General features: G+C 41.3%; 1 protein-coding gene across 1 annotated transcript; it reads left to right on the forward strand.

Moving 5' to 3' along the window:
* The first annotated feature begins 6,869 nt into the window (after positions 1-6,869).
* Positions 6,870-16,524, forward strand: LOC147865330 (uncharacterized). Its single transcript, XM_087318115.1, has 12 exons — positions 6,870-7,098; positions 13,129-13,275; positions 13,387-13,498; positions 13,574-13,665; positions 13,820-13,917; positions 14,003-14,040; positions 14,150-14,385; positions 14,465-14,558; positions 14,665-14,855; positions 14,944-15,163; positions 15,281-15,448; positions 16,062-16,524. Exons 1-12 carry the CDS (start codon positions 6,970-6,972, stop codon positions 16,232-16,234), a joined length of 1,698 nt encoding a protein of 565 aa, XP_087174241.1. The 5' UTR covers positions 6,870-6,969; the 3' UTR covers positions 16,235-16,524.
* Positions 16,525-17,782: the final 1,258 nt, after the last annotated feature.

The raw sequence follows: 17,782 nt of genomic DNA on the forward strand, positions 1-17,782 counted from the left end.
CCGGCAACCAAAGATCTTTAACCACGAGCATGTCCCTCATCTTTGACTTCCACACCGAATAGTTGGAGCCGGTGAGCTTCAACATACCTCCCAACGAATCGTCCATTTTCTGTGTCGTTTCGCTCTGATACCACTTTGACAGGAACTACACGCTCCCTATGCGCAACACTCGGCCACAACCGAGCTTAGAATCATACACAAAAAAACGGGGAATGAAAGGCACGACACAGTGAAGAGAAGAGTACACAGGATGTTTACGTGGAAAACCCAAACTAGGGAAAAACCACAACAGCCCACAGGCTGCAAACTATCACTATGTCAGAATGTACAAATGGTAAAGCACCGAATCAACAACCTCGAGCTTTCTATCTTCGCCACAGGCGGCGGTTACAACAGAGGCAACGACCTCTTCCTCTCTCTCTCTCTCTCTATACACAGTTGCGCGCTCTAATCTTGCGCCAACAAGAATGACAACAACATTACTCCAAACATAAAGTTTTCCCTAAGTCATCTTTATACTAATATGACTTTTCGGCTATTTACAAATATAGCCCCGATGGACTCTCAAGAACATATTTACGAATATGTCCCTTCATCCAGTGAGCACTCCTCATCGGGCCTGCATCATCTGGTGTCATCCGGTTCTCACCGGGTCTCCACCATCCAGCTCTTGCCGGGTACTCGTCATCCGGTTCTCACCGGGCCTTCACCATCCGGCTCTTGTCGGGAACTCGTCATCCGGTTCTCACCGGACCGGGTCTTCCGTAGCCGCGTACTCCACATTCGGTTTCGGCCTCCGCCTATCGGCCTCGGCCGAGTTTGCTCATCAGTACTGTTATTCTCATTTTCCATCCGGAGGGACCTGTTTCCTAACAGTTGCGACAATCTCTCGGATCTGCGAGGGATGACTGGACTAGTCACATCGGGTATAGGTGTCGGATGGTCGGAAGCCGAGCCACTCGGTTGTGCTGAATCGGTGGATTCAGTGCGGGAGGTGTCGGTTAACCGGGAAACCGATCTCGTGTTGTGGGTTGGGCCTTCATGAAGGGTTGGCACTTTGGAGAATATTACCCTTCGGACTTCAATAGGCCTTTCAGCCGTTTTATGCATAGCTGACTCGTTGAACACGACGTCTGAACTTTAGACGATTTTTCTGTGCTCGGGGTCCCAGAGTCAATATTCGATCTCGCCGTTGGGTCCATATCCAAGGAAAACACATTTCCTTGATCTTGGTTAGAGTTTTCGGCGGTCGTCTTTCGGTATGAGGGCATACGCCTCACAACCGAAGATCCTCAGCTTGTCATAATTCGGCTTACTGCGGGTCCATGTTTCCTGAGGTATTTGAAGTCCTAGAGGTCTACTTGGCGACATATTGATTATGTGTACTGCCGTAAGTAGAGCCTCAGCCCAGAAGCCATCCGACAGTCCGGAGTGTTGGAGCATGGATACTATGCGTTCTTGAATCGTCCGATTCTTGAATCATCTGATTCAATTCCGTTCTGCTCCGGGCTATAGGGTGCTGTATATTCACGTCGAATGCCACATTCCCGGCAAAATTTGACGAATTCTTCAGACTTGAATTCTCCTCTGTTGTCGGTTCGGAGACATTTCAGTTTCCGACCGGTCTGATTTTCAACCATTGCAAGCCATTCGGAGAAGATCGAGAACACCAAATCTTTGGTTCTGATGAGGTAAGCCCACACCTTCCGAGTCGAGTCGTCAATAAAACTAATGAAATACGAAGCACCGCCGAGAGATTGATGTGGCATCGGACCATAGATGTCCGAGTGGACCAAATCGAGGGGACTCGATTCTCTTGGTGCTGATGTCGGGTGTGATGCGGCTACTTGTTTGTCGTACTAGCAATGCTCACAAAATTGGTGATCCGAGAAGGAGAGTTTGGGGATATAACCGGCTCTAGATAGGTGCGTTATGTCGGCCTTGCTGAGGTGTCCAAGTTGTCCGTGCCATAACGATTGCACGGGGATATCAACCAAAAATAAGTCACCCTCTTTGAGTGTGACATATAAAGGGTACAAAGAGTGTACCTTTGGTCCTCGAGCAAGCAGGAGGTTCCCTTTGTGGAGTGTCCACCCTCCTGATGAGAACCTGACACGGATGCCGGCTTCATCAAGTTGTCCGACTGAGATCAAGGGTCTTGAAAGCTCAAGAACGTGTTGGACGTTGTGTAGTACGAGTGTAGAGCCACCCGGAAGGTTGAGCTCTACGGTGTCGCGTTGTTATGCGAGTGCGTGTAGAAGGGGCGGGACCACGAGGGTCTTGGACTAGGGAGTAGAGGAGAAAGAATAATATATGTTTTGGAAGCTTAGTTCAAGAGGAGAAGAAGAAAGAATAAGATCATGACATAGAAGGAGAGATCGACCAATGTAAGATGCTCAACAAGTTATATTAAAACAAACGAATGATTACAACCATGGTGGCCGCATGGGCCGCACCAAACGACTATGAGAAAACCCTAACCGAGGATGAATAACGAAACCCTAACCCCAAAACGGTAAGAACTCTAGACTAAGTGGTATACCTTTCATACGCAAAATAGGCAACCCCTTCATAAGTGACCCCTCCCTTCCTTTTATAGCCCAAGGAGGGAGGGACCTTACAATGTGGGATAAAATTTCCCCTCTTATTTCTATACACCATTTCCTAGTATACGTGTGCACATGTTGCACACCACCGACTTGCCCTTTCCACCCCGGTTTCCGCCTATGGACAAAAATCTTCACGACAACGGTGCCGATTCCGATTTTGGCATAGTGTTGTGAGTTCCTGACTCGAGCTGTGTCGGAGTGCCGGTCCGAGTATTGCCGAAACTAAGATCGGTGAGGTGTCACATGATACGATGTGCCCGAGTCCAAGAGCCATGTGCTCGATTCCTCGGTCGTAAGCAGAACTTCTGATTCGACTAGGTTCTCTATGGACAATATGTTTGGGTCGGTCGTCAAAATTTCAGCTGAAGAGCTGATGTAGTTGATCTCCTCATGCTGGCTACTATTCTTATCCACTCTCTGAGCTTTGTCGGTTTTTGCTTTGAGTGCCCGGTAGTCGGCTTTGATGTGTCTCGGTTTCTTGTAGTAGTTGTAGATTCGGTTGTCCCGGGACTTGCTCCAGCTTCGCTGATTGTTCAGCAATCGAGAAGAACTTCTTCCCCGGTTGTTCAATCGGTCGGTTGAACCTTGTACTACGTAAGCTTCATCTGTCGAGTCTTTGGCGAAAGACTTTCTCCAAGCTGCTTTAGTTAGGATTGCGCTCGTGACTTCAGAGTACTTAACGACAGTTGTTGAAGCATTGCACACGGTTGTAACAAAAGTTTCCCATGAAGAGGGGAGACTACTCATGAGTATCATTGCTCTGAGTTCATCCTCAATTGTCGTCCCCTGAGACGAGATTTGGGAGCTTATGCTTTCGTACTCGTTGAGGTGTGCCTGAACCGAATCGGATTCTTTCATCCGCAAGTTGTGGAGGCGCTAGATCAGATACATCTTTGTTGCAACGACCTTCTTTTCATAGGTTTCCGATAGTGTTTTCCAAAGTTCAAAAGCTATCGTGCATGATTGCATTGTGAAGTACACTAACTCCGACAAGTGCATCCGAATTGTGGCGCGGACGATTCTGTCCAGCTTTAGCCACTCGTTTGCCTTGTATGCTTCTGGAGGATTTTCATTCTCAATCGGGTCTATCTGACCCTTGATTATGAGATAGTCCTGCATTTGTTCCTTCCAAAAGTTGAAGTTTGAACCATCGAACCTCCTTAGACTCATCTCCGATGAGCCGGATGTTGATGCTTGCTTCGGTTTCGGTTGGTAAGACTTGGTTCGGAGTTGACTATGAACCTTAGTGGGGTGCAACCGGTCGGCTCACCCGATATCGTTCTAGTTGGTTTTGAACCCGAGTCGGTTTGGTTTCAGATACTTGTTGCTGAACTTGCTCGTAGTGACTCCGGTAACTTGAGGGACAGAACCGGCTGGTCTTCTCGAATGTTGCCGAGTCAGAGTGAGCCCGGTTAATACCAATTACAAGAAACCGATTGTTTGGGCCGATTCTGCTTCGGATGACCGCAACGATGAGAGGGACGGATCCAACTGATCCTCCCGAATGTCGATCAGCCGAGTGAAACACGAATTTGGTTATTGCCAGGAGACCAATTTGCAACAGGTGGTTGCAACAATCGGGTGAATAGCGTCCGGTGACATATTCGTATGTCGTTTAACCGAATGAAGCACGATTGGGTCGGGTGTTGCACAAGGAGCTCGCCTCAAGTGGTTACAATCACAGGAACAGAGTACAACCGGCTAGCTTACTCCAATTAGTGATTTAACATAGTGAGATGCAAGCTTCTTGTTTGTCTTCTCTCTTCTCTGTTCTTCAAGAAGTTACAAAAAAACAAAATGTTGTTGTGTACGATGACGACCAGCAACAGGTTGAAGAACCTCCAACGCTCTGATACCAAATGTTGGGAACAAGGTCGTCAGTGTGGAAGAACAAACAACATTTTTTGATATTGAAGAACCTATGTATGAGAATGAACAAGATACATACATAGAGAGAGAGAGAGAGAGAGAGAGTAAGAGAGAGTAAGAGATAGGCACAAAGAAGACGTTTTATTTCTTAATAGCAACAGTTACAAATGACAACAACAAAACCACTCACTAAAGGTTACAAAGTCACTTTATATAGTGACTATCTTAGGGCAACTGCCCTTTATGCTATTTACAGAAATAGCCCAAACTTGGGTTGTCCAAAAGGACAGTGTGAATACGGCCATTATACACTCGTATTCGACAATCCTGAAAGACCTTTAGGCAATGCGCTTTCCATACATACCACAGGGCGAAGCTTGCGATCAACATCCAAATGTCCGAGAGCCTAGGGGATGCGGACTGCAAGCCTCTCTCAAATCGAATCTTGGTTATTTTGCCTCTTATGCATACGTAGCCTCAACTATCCACATTGAGGGCGTCCATCCACCTATCAACGGAGTGATCAAGCCATGCCGCAACACTCCACGATGTTGTTCCTTCCACTTCACATGCCGCAAGGAGGCGAGTCACTCTATCCCATACCTTCTGAGCTTGAGGGAAATCCCACAAACAATGCCTCAGAGTCTCAGCCTAACATGCCACCACGTTTACCTAGCCATTCGCCAATGGGAACCACATTATGACCGATTTGCCACCAAAAAAACTTTATCTTTTCTGGATGTTGTGGGATTGCCCTCAAGCTCAGAAGGTATGGGATAGAGTGACTCGCCTCCTTGCAACATGTGAAGTGGAAGGAACAACATCGTGAAATGACCTGGTGTTGTCTGCTTTACTATCACTTAGACATACCCATGTAAAGATCAATTGCGTCATATGGTTTCATGATCTGGCCTTTTTGAAAATAATTAATCATTAAGGTATTGGCATGGTGGTGAAGCTTGTACTTCTATAAGCTCAATTAATGGGGTTGAGTTTGAGATAAGAGACATTAATAGCTTATTCCTAGGACATAATTCCACTTGCTCATTTTCCATTACCTACTACTCAAAAACAATAGGAAAACTTAAAAGAATTGTGTAGAAAATGAACAAGTGGAACCATGTCGTAGGAGTAAACTATTAATCTTTTGTAAATCCATTGTAAATGAGTTATAATTCATGTAATATTGGGAAGGCCACTAGTAATAGTTAACAAGATATAATGCTCACAACAACATGATGCGGGACACTCACAAAAGAGAGAGGAAGCAAAAGACAAATCACAATTGAAACATCGAGTTACTTGTACTAAATAAATCAAGACCTATATTTGAAACTATGTACATTCAAGTCATTTTCACACAAAAGCACATTGGCTTTTCTCCATGTATCATTATTATTATTAACCTTTTCAAACAAATACTTTGAAGCCAAAATTTATAAACAATGTAGGATATCTTTAGTGAGGCAACACGAATAAATAAATAAGGAGAACCTTTTCTCATACATATATAGGCTATTGGAGCTGTCATGTGCCCCCCATTGTGTGTGAGATAGGTTATGGAATTGACATGCGAATGTCATGAAAGGGAGTATTTTGATCCTTCACCCGAAGCCTTTACGAAAAGATTCGGATACTTGAATACGTAATTTGCTGCTTTCCAAAAACATAGGAAGAGGAAACGAGTGCATGATATTAAACTTATGAAGTGCATAGAACTAATTAGTGAGCGGATAGGGGGCAATTAGAATTTAAGATGTGAGTTCGGGAGCAAAATGTGATGGAGTAAAAAAAAAGAAACAAACTAAACACTTTGGACGGGCAAGCAAGCTTGCCGTTAGGGCTTCTTTTGCCGAAGGTTAGAGGCAATTAAGAAACTAATCATAAGTGATTAAGAATAACAAGAGTGAAACTGTGGGCAATAATGGACAGGCAAGCAAGCGTGGTCCTCCGTTAGGGCTGAAGGAAATTAAGAAACTAATCATAAGTGATTAAGACTAACAAGAGTGAAACTGTGGGCAATAATGGACAGGCAAGCAAGCGCGGTCCTCCGTTAGGGCTGAAGGCAATTAAGAAACTAATCATAAGTGATTAAGACTAACAAGAGGGAAAATGAAGGACAAAACTGCATAATAAGAGATAAAGATAAATAAAATTACCAATGATAATATTACTATATCAAAAAGCAAGGATAATGAATGGGTAGACTTTAGAGAATATTCTCAATTTCTTTACTTAGGTCTTCTTCTTCTTCTTCTTCTTCACACAGAAACAGACACACAGAAACAGACAGACAGACAGATAGAGTGACAGTCACAGTCGCAGTCTCGCTCTGATCTGAGAGCTCTGATCTGAGATATCTGTGATGGCAGCCCCCGGTGGAGGCGTTGTCAACGCCGCCCCTGCCGCCCCTGCCGCCCCTGCCGCCCCTGCCGCCCCTGCCGCCCCTGCTGCCAATGGATTCAAACAGGTCGCCTTCGGTATCCTTCGCATGGCCTTCTTCTGGTATGTCTCTACCCGCATGTTTGGGGCCAAGAAACCTCCGCCTCTTCCTTCCTCCTCGGGTCTTCTGGACGGCCCTCTCCACATCAATAACCTCCTCCCCAAGGGCGAGAATCTGGTTAGTGTACACACCTCCCGCACACTCACAGATGCACCCTCGGTCTTACGTTTTTTTTTTTTTTTTTTTTTTGCTTTGAACTTTAGAAAAGTTCATTTTCTCCAGAGAGATCAGTCCATGGTAACGGGTTTGGATAGAGAAATCCGCACAATATTTTACTAAATAATTAGGCCCCTGGATTTTTTGGTTTCTATCAAGAGATTGGATCATGGGACAGATCAGATTGACTCTTACCACCCGTAAATCATTGTATGAGGATACATACCCTGTACCAGTCATATGTCAGTTTGGCTTTTGGATTTACCTCTGAAGAGATCTGTTCATGAACGGATTGGATTGATCCATACCATACCATACCATACCATACCATATGAAGATAGAACCACCTGGATTTGGTTGCAAGAGAACGAGACAGGTTGGATAGATCCATATCACACAAGAGAAGGCTGTTGATTCCAGCTGCCAAAATATCTGTTTGTGGAATTGATTTGGACAGACGGATGCTTCAAAGAAAATTTCCATGGATTTAGCACCCAATTGATCTGTTTATAGAACAAGTTGGATAAACCTAAACCTTATGAGACAATGCCTTAGATCTTGGAAGGCATTGAGTTCGGCTCACAAGACATTGGTCATAGATATTGTTGGATACATCAATATTGTACAAGAAGGACCTAAATTGGGCTGGATAGACTTGTACCGTATGGTACAAGAAAAGACCATGGGTTGGGTCTCAAGAAATCATCAGTTCATGGAATGAGACACGTAGGTTTTATATTGTGTAAAAGAAGGTCTCTGGATTTGTCTTTCAAGGGTTTGTTGAATGTATTGGAGAGACATTTATTGTACTGGAAAAGTTCCTAAGTTGTGGAACAGGTAGAATCTAGTAAGCCTCTAAATTTGGCTCTCACGAGATAGGTTCATGGAGCAAGGCAGGTTTACCCTTAACAACAGAAAAATCCCTTTAATCAGATCTCAAAATATCTATCCACTAAACGAGTCAGATTTACCCGTACCATATGAGAGAAGTTCTCAGATTCAGTTCTCACGTGATGTTTGATAGAATGGTTGAGAGTGACCCATACTCTACAAAGGGCCCTAGATTCACATATCAAGTTATGTGGAATATCTTTACAGGATATGGTTGTACGGCTGCACCCCACTTTGTAGTCATACTTTATCCCTTTATTAGGCCTGTACAAGAGTTGGACATGGTCATATCCTTGAGGAGGTCACCATAAGATCAGAGTGAGACATGGGACCTCGTGTCACTCCACCAACACGAGGAAGCTATTGATTGTTGATGGGTGTACTATGTCAGCACAACTCCCATGGCACCATCAACCAATACAGGGCTCACCTTGTAGAAAAAGATGTGCGTGAGCATATGACATTGACTACAACGAGACATTTGCGCCAATAGAAAATATGACAACCGTGTGAACGGTGCTTGTATTGGAAATGGCAAAAGGGTCGCACCTCAACAAATGGACATGGAGAATGCCTTCCTCCAAGGAGAGCTTGAGGAAGAAGTGTGCATGGTATAAGGACCAGGATTTGAATTAGAATCCCATCCGTGAGTGATGTGTAGGCTCAAAAAACCTCTCTATCGACTCACCAAGCTTTGAGAGCGTGGCACTCAGAAATAACACAATACATGCATAGTATCGGATTCCGATGTCAAAATCTGATAACTCTTTGTATGTGTGAATGAATTCAATGCTACAATGTTTATTCTTTTGTATGTTAATTATTTGATCATTGGAGAACATATGGGGGCCATATGGAAGGTGAAGTCTATCCTTGCCTCCAAGTTTGAGATGAAAAAGATGAAGGAGCTCCATTATTTTATTGGCATTGAAATAATCTACACCTCATGAAGAATCCTCCTTTCACAACATCATTACAGCTTGGACTTATTGCACAAGTTTGAAATGAAAAGTTGCAAACCAATTACCACTTTGTTTGATTGCAACTTGAAACTATTATCTGAGTTGGGTCTCCATCTCAAATCTAAAACGATATTGCCAGATAATTGACTGGAATCCTTATCTACCTCACCGTCACATGACCAAATCTAAGCCACTTTGCCAGCGTACTATTCAATTCATGTAGGCACTTGCGAGACATGTAATGCAATATGTGAGTAGAGTAACAAGTAGAGGAATCCGCCATGAAGGGGGAGTAGCAGTTTGATTGGAAGGCTACACAGATGTGGATTGGGTTGGGAGAAGAGTGGATAGCTGCTCCACATTGGGGCTTGTTTTCTCTTGGAAGCGGGACCATCTCTTGGAGCAGCAAGAAGAAGCCTATTGTGGCTCTCTCTAGCACAGAGGCAGAATATTAGGGTGCAACGCAACAGTTGCATGCAAATCAGTGCAACAAAATTGGATCTTTCAAGGACTTTAGCATCCCTATTGAATGACTGAATCCAAATCCTTTGTGACAACATGAGCAACATCTAATTGGCGGAACCTGATAATTCATGCACAAACAAAGCACATCGAGGTGCATGAAAGATCAGGTATAAGAGTGGATCGCAGCCAGAGATGTCAATGTCCAATATATTCAAACTGAATTAGAGATGGTAGACATCTTTGCCAAGGCGCTTGGTATAGACAAGCTAGAGCAACTCTTGCTTACACTTGGTTACCACCCTCTTGACTTGCCAAGCTTGAGGGGTATCAATGCAGGAAAATTGGAGATGCAGGAACAAACTTAGTGGAGATTGGACGTGTGGTCCATTATCGGGTGTCAAAGGTATTTGATCCCTTGAGTGCTTCATGATCGAAGGCCCACAAAATGAAGGGATGAGTTTCGATTCAGTATCCACCTCTTAGTTGAGCTTGGGGAGGGTATTGAGAAACAAGCTTATCATGCATTGTGTGTGAACACATGCGTAGTGGGCTAATAGCATTAAAGGCCCAAAACTAGTCGTTCTTGTAAAGAAAATGTGGCAACTACCATGGGATGTTGTAATTTACATGTCATGCATTTAACGAGAGAGTATGTAACTGACATTTCACATGCATATAATGAGAGAAAGTTCTCTATCCCACTCCCGCTAATGTCGGTCGTTTTAGAGAGAATGTAGAAAGAAAAAAAGGAAGAAAGATATATTAACTTCTTTTAAGAGGCCAAAATGGCCTATAAGCCCAAACAAGAGATTACATCGTAAGTGTTGTCTCGTCTTTGAAAACAAATCAAAATAAAATAAATATTATTCAGTAAATATAAAAGTAAATAAGATAAAAAGAGACAAAAGAATCTGGTTTTCGGCACATGTGAGATTCTCAAGTTAGATATATTATAACTTTTGTCTTCGAAAGGTCTCTAGCATAGGTTGATCCAGAATGGAGAGGTCTCCAAAACGAGGGAAGCAGCTGTGATGGCAGGAGATAATTGCCTTTATCTGTTGATGACAAGGGTGCTCAGGTCGTGGTCCATAGAGAGAGGGTGGCTCAACGGAAAGCACCTTTGTCTCATGTTATTGGTTGTTGCCCTAGTCTCACTTTATTGTAACTCCATCCTTGACAATACAATCTCTTCTTGTTTGGTCTTATAGGTCGATTTGTCCTCTTAAAATATGTCTATATATATATTTCTTTCTCTCTCATCTTGCTTATTTCACACAGACAATGGAACACATACTCTGTTGCATACTAATTCCTACATATGACATGCATATGAGAGCTTAGAATCACACGTTCTAGCCCTAATTCCTACATATGACATGCATATGAGAGGTTAGTTACATATTCTTTCATTAAACGCATATAGCATGTTAGTTACTATATTCCATGTTAGTCATAATATTCTCTTTTCTAGAATGACTAGTGGTGGGTGTCTAATGCTCATGGTCCATTCAGCACTTGTCCACTCACTATGCATGATGAGCTTGTTTCTCAATACCCTTCTTCAAGCTTGACCAAGGGCTGGAAGTTGAATCTGAACTTGCTTCTTCATTTTCCGGATGTCAAATCCCAGACCACTAGTTGGATTGAATCCCTCTGATTTTGGATCGCTTGGTGGGTATACCGTTTAAGCTTGTTCCTTCATCTTGGATTTTACTTTATCATACTCATCCTCAAGATTGGTGAATCATGTTGATGTAGGCCCAAGTGCCTTTGAAATGGTCAAAACTTGTTTGCTCCAAGTGCCATGGTATTAGATATTTGCTGTTTGTTAATCATCATGGATATGTTGGAGATCCATATCTCATATTGTAATTTGCTCACAGATGTAGTGATAATGCACCTCAATTGTGCATGAAATGCCAGATTTTGTGCCAGTTATGTACTATTGGGGTTTTCACAGGAGATTTTGTGCCAGTTATGTAGTGGACAAGGTAGCCATAATGCACACAATGCAGTAGTTGAAAATGGAGCCATAATGCACAGTGTAATAGTGGACACTATATAGATCGGGTGAGTGGTGTCTTCACCCATCTCCTCATAGCTGGGTCAAGTTATTTTCAGGTACTTTGTGGGGAATACGTGTCCAAGGCCTTTCAGGTATTTTGTGACAGCAAAGAAATAAAGAGGGAGTTCACTAACCCTTTCTTGATGCAAATAATGTGGCTGATTATGTCATGGTGACAGACTGGTGAACCTTCTTGCTTCAAGGAAGCGATGGACAGACAGTATAGCAAGAACTGGTATAAAGCCATGTTGTTACAGATGGAATCTCTTGAGAAAAATGGCACTTGGAACTTGGAACTTGGTGCAGAAAACACTTCCATGCAAATGGGTTAAGAAGATGAATGTCACTTTTTCGCTGAAGTGCAAAGTAAGATTGGTTGCGATGTGGTACAAGCAGGAAAATGCTGTTAATTTTGATGAAATCTTCTCTCATCTAGTCAAGGTGACTACATTGAGAACCATTTTGGGTTTGGTTTCAGTTGAAGTTATCAAGCTTATACAGAAGGATGTAAAAACTGTTTTTTTACATGGCAATCTGCTTGAAGAGATATATATGCAGCAGCACTGAAGGGTTTGTTGCAAAAGGCAAATAAGATGGTATGTAAGCTCAATAGGAGTTTGTATGGGCTGAAACATGTACCAAGAGAATGGTAACATAAATTTGATACATTTATGCAGACTCAAGGTGTTGACAGAAGTCAAGTGGAGTGTTGCATTGTCTCCTACAGAGGTGGAGTATGTGGCTGCGATTGCGACATGCACGGAGGCTTTATGGATTTCACATCTGATGGGAGGTCTTGGCAAACAGAGTTATCTGTTCTTCATTGTGATGTTCAGAGTGCTATCATGCTAGCAGGGAATCATGTCTTTCATGCAAAGACAAAGGACATACAGGTGAAGTATATCTTCATCAAAGATATACTTGACAACCAGAAGATTGAGCTTGTCTAAATGTATACAGATCATAATCCTACAGATATTCTCACGAATAGTCTTCTAGCAGAGCAGTTTGGTCATTGCGAACAAATGATGGGAGTTTGATAGATATATGTATTTCAGCTTTGTACATACTTTGACATAGGTGATCTTTTTCCCCTCAAGACACATGGCCTCTAGGTTGGAGATTGTTGGGAATAAAGGGCCATCGTGCCTTGATTAGTGCGTGGGTGTGAATAAATACAGACCACAGTTCATTGTTCATATATAATCTATTGAAAAACCTAAAGGGTTTACACCCAAAAAAGAAAGACTGCGCATCTCTCTATCTCTACCTCTGCAGCTCTCTCTCTCTCTCTCTTGTATGGTCCAGCAGTGCCCTGATTTGCTCTCAGCTCCCTTCTCAAGAGACTAGCTGGTAATTGATTAGTCAGTAACCATCTGACAGAAATTAGCTTCCGCCTCACGTCCAAGGGCAATGCCCAAACCACATGGCCTAGGCTTTTAGCAGCTAGAAATCTTTACTCAGACTGAGCCATGTGGGCATCCATATCCATCTCATGCTATGATTAAAGACCAAACTGAAATTAAGATGAACTTTACCTAGATTATACTTTACCTGGAAGAAATGGTTTCAAATATTTTTCCTTATGCTGTTCTTGAATTGTTCCAGGATATGTGGCTGTACATGTCAGAAGAGAAATTTTTTAATGACTTCAAAAATGAAAAAGCTTTGGTGTGGCATGAAACAAACATCCCATATGCCGTATGGGGACCCCAGAGTGTTCGCAATCAGCACATTCTATATGATCCTTCTGAGGTATTTGGGTTCCATTTGCTTTTATTATCTACATCTCTGCTACTCAAATTGCTTTTGTATTTGGGTTCCGTCTATTATGATTATGCAATACTCAGACATTTGTACTGGCAGATTGTAAATCGAAATGTGACAGTTTATGTACATGCTTTCTTCGCCCGTTCTGGTTATACTGCTGATCCAAATGATCCAGAATTTGATGAATTTTCTTTCAATAGAACACATCGTAAGTAGTTTGGGGTTGGAAATGTCTCTTTTTTCTTGCATGAGTTTGCCTTATTTCTGGATGTCTTGCATTCAGCAATTGTGATCTATCTACCCAAACCTAAAATCGACAAGAGGAAAAGTCTTTTAGCTGGTACAAATGAAGGAGCAGAGCTGCAAACTGCCCCGGTAACTCCATACTCTAGGATTTCAGTTCAACTTTCAAGTTATTTTGGTTAACGCGTAGTATTTTGCAATGCCTTCCCAGACCGTGTTCTAATTTTCCAGCTCTTGAGAATCCACAAGCTAAATGATGAATGTTTTCTGTTTGTATTCTAAAAAGGCCGTTGTTGGGGAACACAAGGAGGAGGAAGAAGCTCCTGAATATGTACCATTTTGGAAGCCAAATGTAACCATTAACCTGGTTGATGATTCTACCAGGTTTGTTATTTGTCTTGAGGTTGTTGGTATGTTTATCGTGTGATGCTTTAAGTTTTGATAATTTATAGTTGTCTCACTGAACTAGATATTCAAGAAATGCTCTGCCTCCCCATGTTGCAGAACGTATCCTACCATATATGTGCTATTTCTTTCTTAATTTGAATTATTCATTGATGTTCCTATAACTTTAACCATTATGGTGAAAGAAATCTAAACCTTGACATGAATATAGACATAAATATTGATCCAAAGACAGGAAATTACTTTCCAACTATATTCTTCAACGAATTCTGGCTGTTGAGGGAGAAACTTGTGGCTGTGAATGCTACAGTAACAGAACTAATGTTGGACCTTGAAGTAGGGCCAATTGGCTTGACAAAGTGGCAAATTTTCTTGCAGATGGATCAATCATTCCAAATTCATAGAAATTATGGTAGTATGTTGGAAGGTGAAGCTGATGAGCTGAAGGTGAGATTTTTTCACAGTTAGATGACCATTATCGTAGCTGTGCCTCCAGTGGACTGATTTCTGCATGTTCCTTGAGCAGAGGGTCTTCTTGGAGGGAAACCCTTATTTGTTGGTCATCACCATGTTTGTGTCTTTGTTACACTCAATTTTTGATTTCCTAGCTTTCAAAAATGGTAAAACTTTCCTGGATTCAATATTATATTTTTCTTCGACTTCATTTAATTGATTGGCTTCCATTTATTTTGCCAATTTTAACTTGATGAATGATTATATTTCCAGACATACAGTTTTGGAACAAGAACAAGTCCATGGAAGGGTTATCGGCCAAGTCGGTGGTTGTCAGTTTTATTTGTCAGCTAGTTGTTTTCCTATATCTGTTGGACAATGAGACATCATGGATGATCATAGCAAGTGCTGGAATTGGTTGCTGCATTGAGTTTTGGAAAATTGGAAAAGCTATGCATGTTGAGGTTTGTGAGTTTTCTTGTTGTGCTGATTTCATTTGTGCATGTTTTGTTTTCCGTCTCTTAATGCATTGTATTTGGGCAACTATTTCAGATTGATCGAAGCCGAGGTTTTCCTATCCTCAGATTCAAAGACCGTGAATCTTATGCAGGGAACAAAACTAAGGAATATGATGATCTAGCAATGAAATATCTTTCTTATGTGCTGTTTCTCTTGGTCATAGGTTTCTCTGTATATTCATTAATGTATGAACGCCACAAGAGCTGGTACTCGTGGATATTATCGTCATGCACAAGTTGTGTGTACACTTTCGGTAAGTTGTAATGCATTTCCAGAGTAAAAGTAATAGTTCATAATCTTTTGGTTTATGTTATCTGCTAGTATTTTTTCAGCTTTTAGTTTATGTTATCCACTACTTCTACTTTTTCAGGTTTCATCATGATGTGTCCACAACTGTTCATTAATTATAAGCTGAAATCAGTTGCTCATCTACCATGGAGACAGATGACTTACAAATTTCTAAACACAATCATAGATGACCTGTTCGCATTTGTTATCAAGATGCCAATGCTACATCGACTTTCTGTTTTCCGTGATGGTATATAAGTACTTAACTTTTTTTAACTGTGCACATTTGTTCTTTGAATCATCCATAACTATTGACAAGCATTACAATGAAGGACTATAGCACGGGTTGGTTTTTGTTTATTAAAACTATCAGCATTATCAGAAATGGAATACCTTAGCTATGAATTGTCCCTTGTAATGATAAGGTGCAATTCACCGCAGCATGCTGTATACAGAAGGTTGTCAATAGCAAAATTCAACCAATTATAGAAATGGGAATAGTGCATGGTTGAAACTGCAACGTATTGGGAAATTGGAACTGGGGGTTCTCAAGGTTCCATCGAAGTTGAAAACCATGTGGAACTGACCTATGGAGTGTATCTATACAGTAAATATGAAAGTTCTATGTAGTACTTAAAAATATGAGCAAATATGTAGTTCAGGTCAGGTAAATTTCTGGAGAGTCAATTAGCTCCCTGAAATTCAAGAAGTGCACAGTATCAAGAAGTTAAAATCAACAAATGTAAAATACTGGAATGTGTATTTGCTACAGCAATATTTTATTCTTTAAAAGCTTTTTTAGGTATTAATGAGCTGGTTTTACAATTGGTAAAGTTTCTTCTTGATGTGTGTGTGGTTTGCAGATATTATCTTCTTAATATATTTGTATCAACGCTGGAAGTACCCGGTGGACAAATCTCGAGTCAATGAATTCGGGTTTGGGGGAGAAGAAAAGAAAGAAGAAAGCAAGCGGAATGGCGTCGAACCTCCTGAAAGTATTGTTGATGCTTCTGAGGAGAGCAAGAAAAGCAAGTAAAATGAAAACCTTTTGGTACCTGATGAGATGGATTTTGTTTTTTAAACTCTCGATGTTCATTGGAACATTTCGGCCCAAGTATAGCATGCCTCATGATGCAAACAATGAGCAAATTGGACACAATGAAATCAACAGTGATAGGGGCTTTAGTAACTGTAGAACAAGAAGCCCAACTTGTGGTGAAAACACTCGACCATAAAGGATATGTTTCATGTGTTATATATATATATCACACGAGGCCACCTACAAAGTTATGTAAGATGAGAAGTTTTAAGATATGTTTCATGTCTCATGCTTTGAAAGTGTGTTGTGTGTGTTAGGTAGGGAGATGATAATTGTGGCTGCTTTGAGTTATTGAGATGGATAGGTGTCACGTTGAGTTTTAGGAACTTGAACACAAACCCGCATCCAATATGAGAGTTAAAAATGGTGCAGAAGCAAAACTACTAGTGATGTGGATGGTGATTTTATGCATCAGTCAAAACTGGAAAATAAAACTTATAATGTTTGAGCATGAAATTAGAACCCTGATGTTGGAAGAGACAAGCTTTATTGCCTGATTGGGGAATCATCAGTGGATGACGTGACATTTCTATAGGTTACAAACGTTTTCATTGTTTCTAGTCCTCAAAAGGAATTTGAATAATTAACAAGATTCCCAATCATTTTTGCCATGGTTCAAACTTTTCATTAGAACAAGTTTGGCTATTTTCGAAGCTGTGAAGTGCAACAAATGCTCAATTTTTTCAATCAATGCATTTTACTTGATTACAGAAGGTAATCATGAGGGGATTGATCATGGTGGCATCTTTTGCAAGATTGCCAGAAATTCATGGATGCAAGTTTTGGAGCATGTTCACATGCTAGAACTTGTTCAAATGGTCATTAATTTCAATCAATGCATATTGCTCTATTCTGAAGGGTAATCAATCGTGAGGGGATTAATCATGGTGGCATCTTATTGAAGATTGCCAAAGACTTCAGGATGCAAGCTGTGGAACATATTCAGTGATAAAACATGACATGGATGAACTCTAACACTTCTTCAGTACAAAATCTTTCATTGATTCAGGTCCTCAAATGGAATTGATTTGAACAATTAACCACAAACCTTATCATTAGAGCAAATGGAACTATTTTCTTAAGGTCTCTATTCATCAATGCTCATTATTGCAATCCAAACTTAACGTCTCTAATTAACGTTTGCTATCCAAACTTTTCATTAAAACAAATTGGACAAATTTCAATCAATGTTTTTTTCTCTTTTTGAGACGGTAATCATGAGGGGGTTGATCATGGTGGCTTTAGTTGCAAGATTGCCTAAAGTTCAAGGGTGCAGTTGTGGAACATGTGCACATGACAAATTTTGCAATCAAGTGATTTTGCTAACACATTTTTGGGATTGTATAAGCTACTTCCGAACAATTTGAGACAAAATATGGATGTTGTGGGAGCAAGCCTATCGGTGACCGACCATACGAGATTGGGCAATAGAGGTCCAATGATATTGTAGAAGCAATTGATGCCAAACATTCGGTTTCTACTAAT

The sequence above is a fragment of the Azolla caroliniana genome, unplaced genomic scaffold, assembly GCF_043228905.1.
Source record: "Azolla caroliniana isolate FFs.n. ecotype wild unplaced genomic scaffold, voAzoCaro1.0.p SCAF_4, whole genome shotgun sequence".
NCBI lineage: Eukaryota > Viridiplantae > Streptophyta > Polypodiopsida > Salviniales > Salviniaceae > Azolla > Azolla caroliniana.

What these genes read in the sequence shown, in the direction of transcription:
- LOC147865330 (XM_087318115.1), top strand. Translation starts at nt 6,970, where the DNA reads ATGGCCTTCTTCTGGTATGTCTCTACCCGCATGTTTGGGGCCAAGAAA. An exon ending in TTTCCTAGCTTTCAAAAATG is followed by an intron (nt 14,559 to 14,664) that starts GTAAAACTTTCC and finishes TTATATTTCCAG; the next exon opens with ACATACAGTTTTGGAACAAG. An exon ending in GAAAAGCTATGCATGTTGAG is followed by an intron (nt 14,856 to 14,943) that starts GTTTGTGAGTTT and finishes CAACTATTTCAG; the next exon opens with ATTGATCGAAGCCGAGGTTT.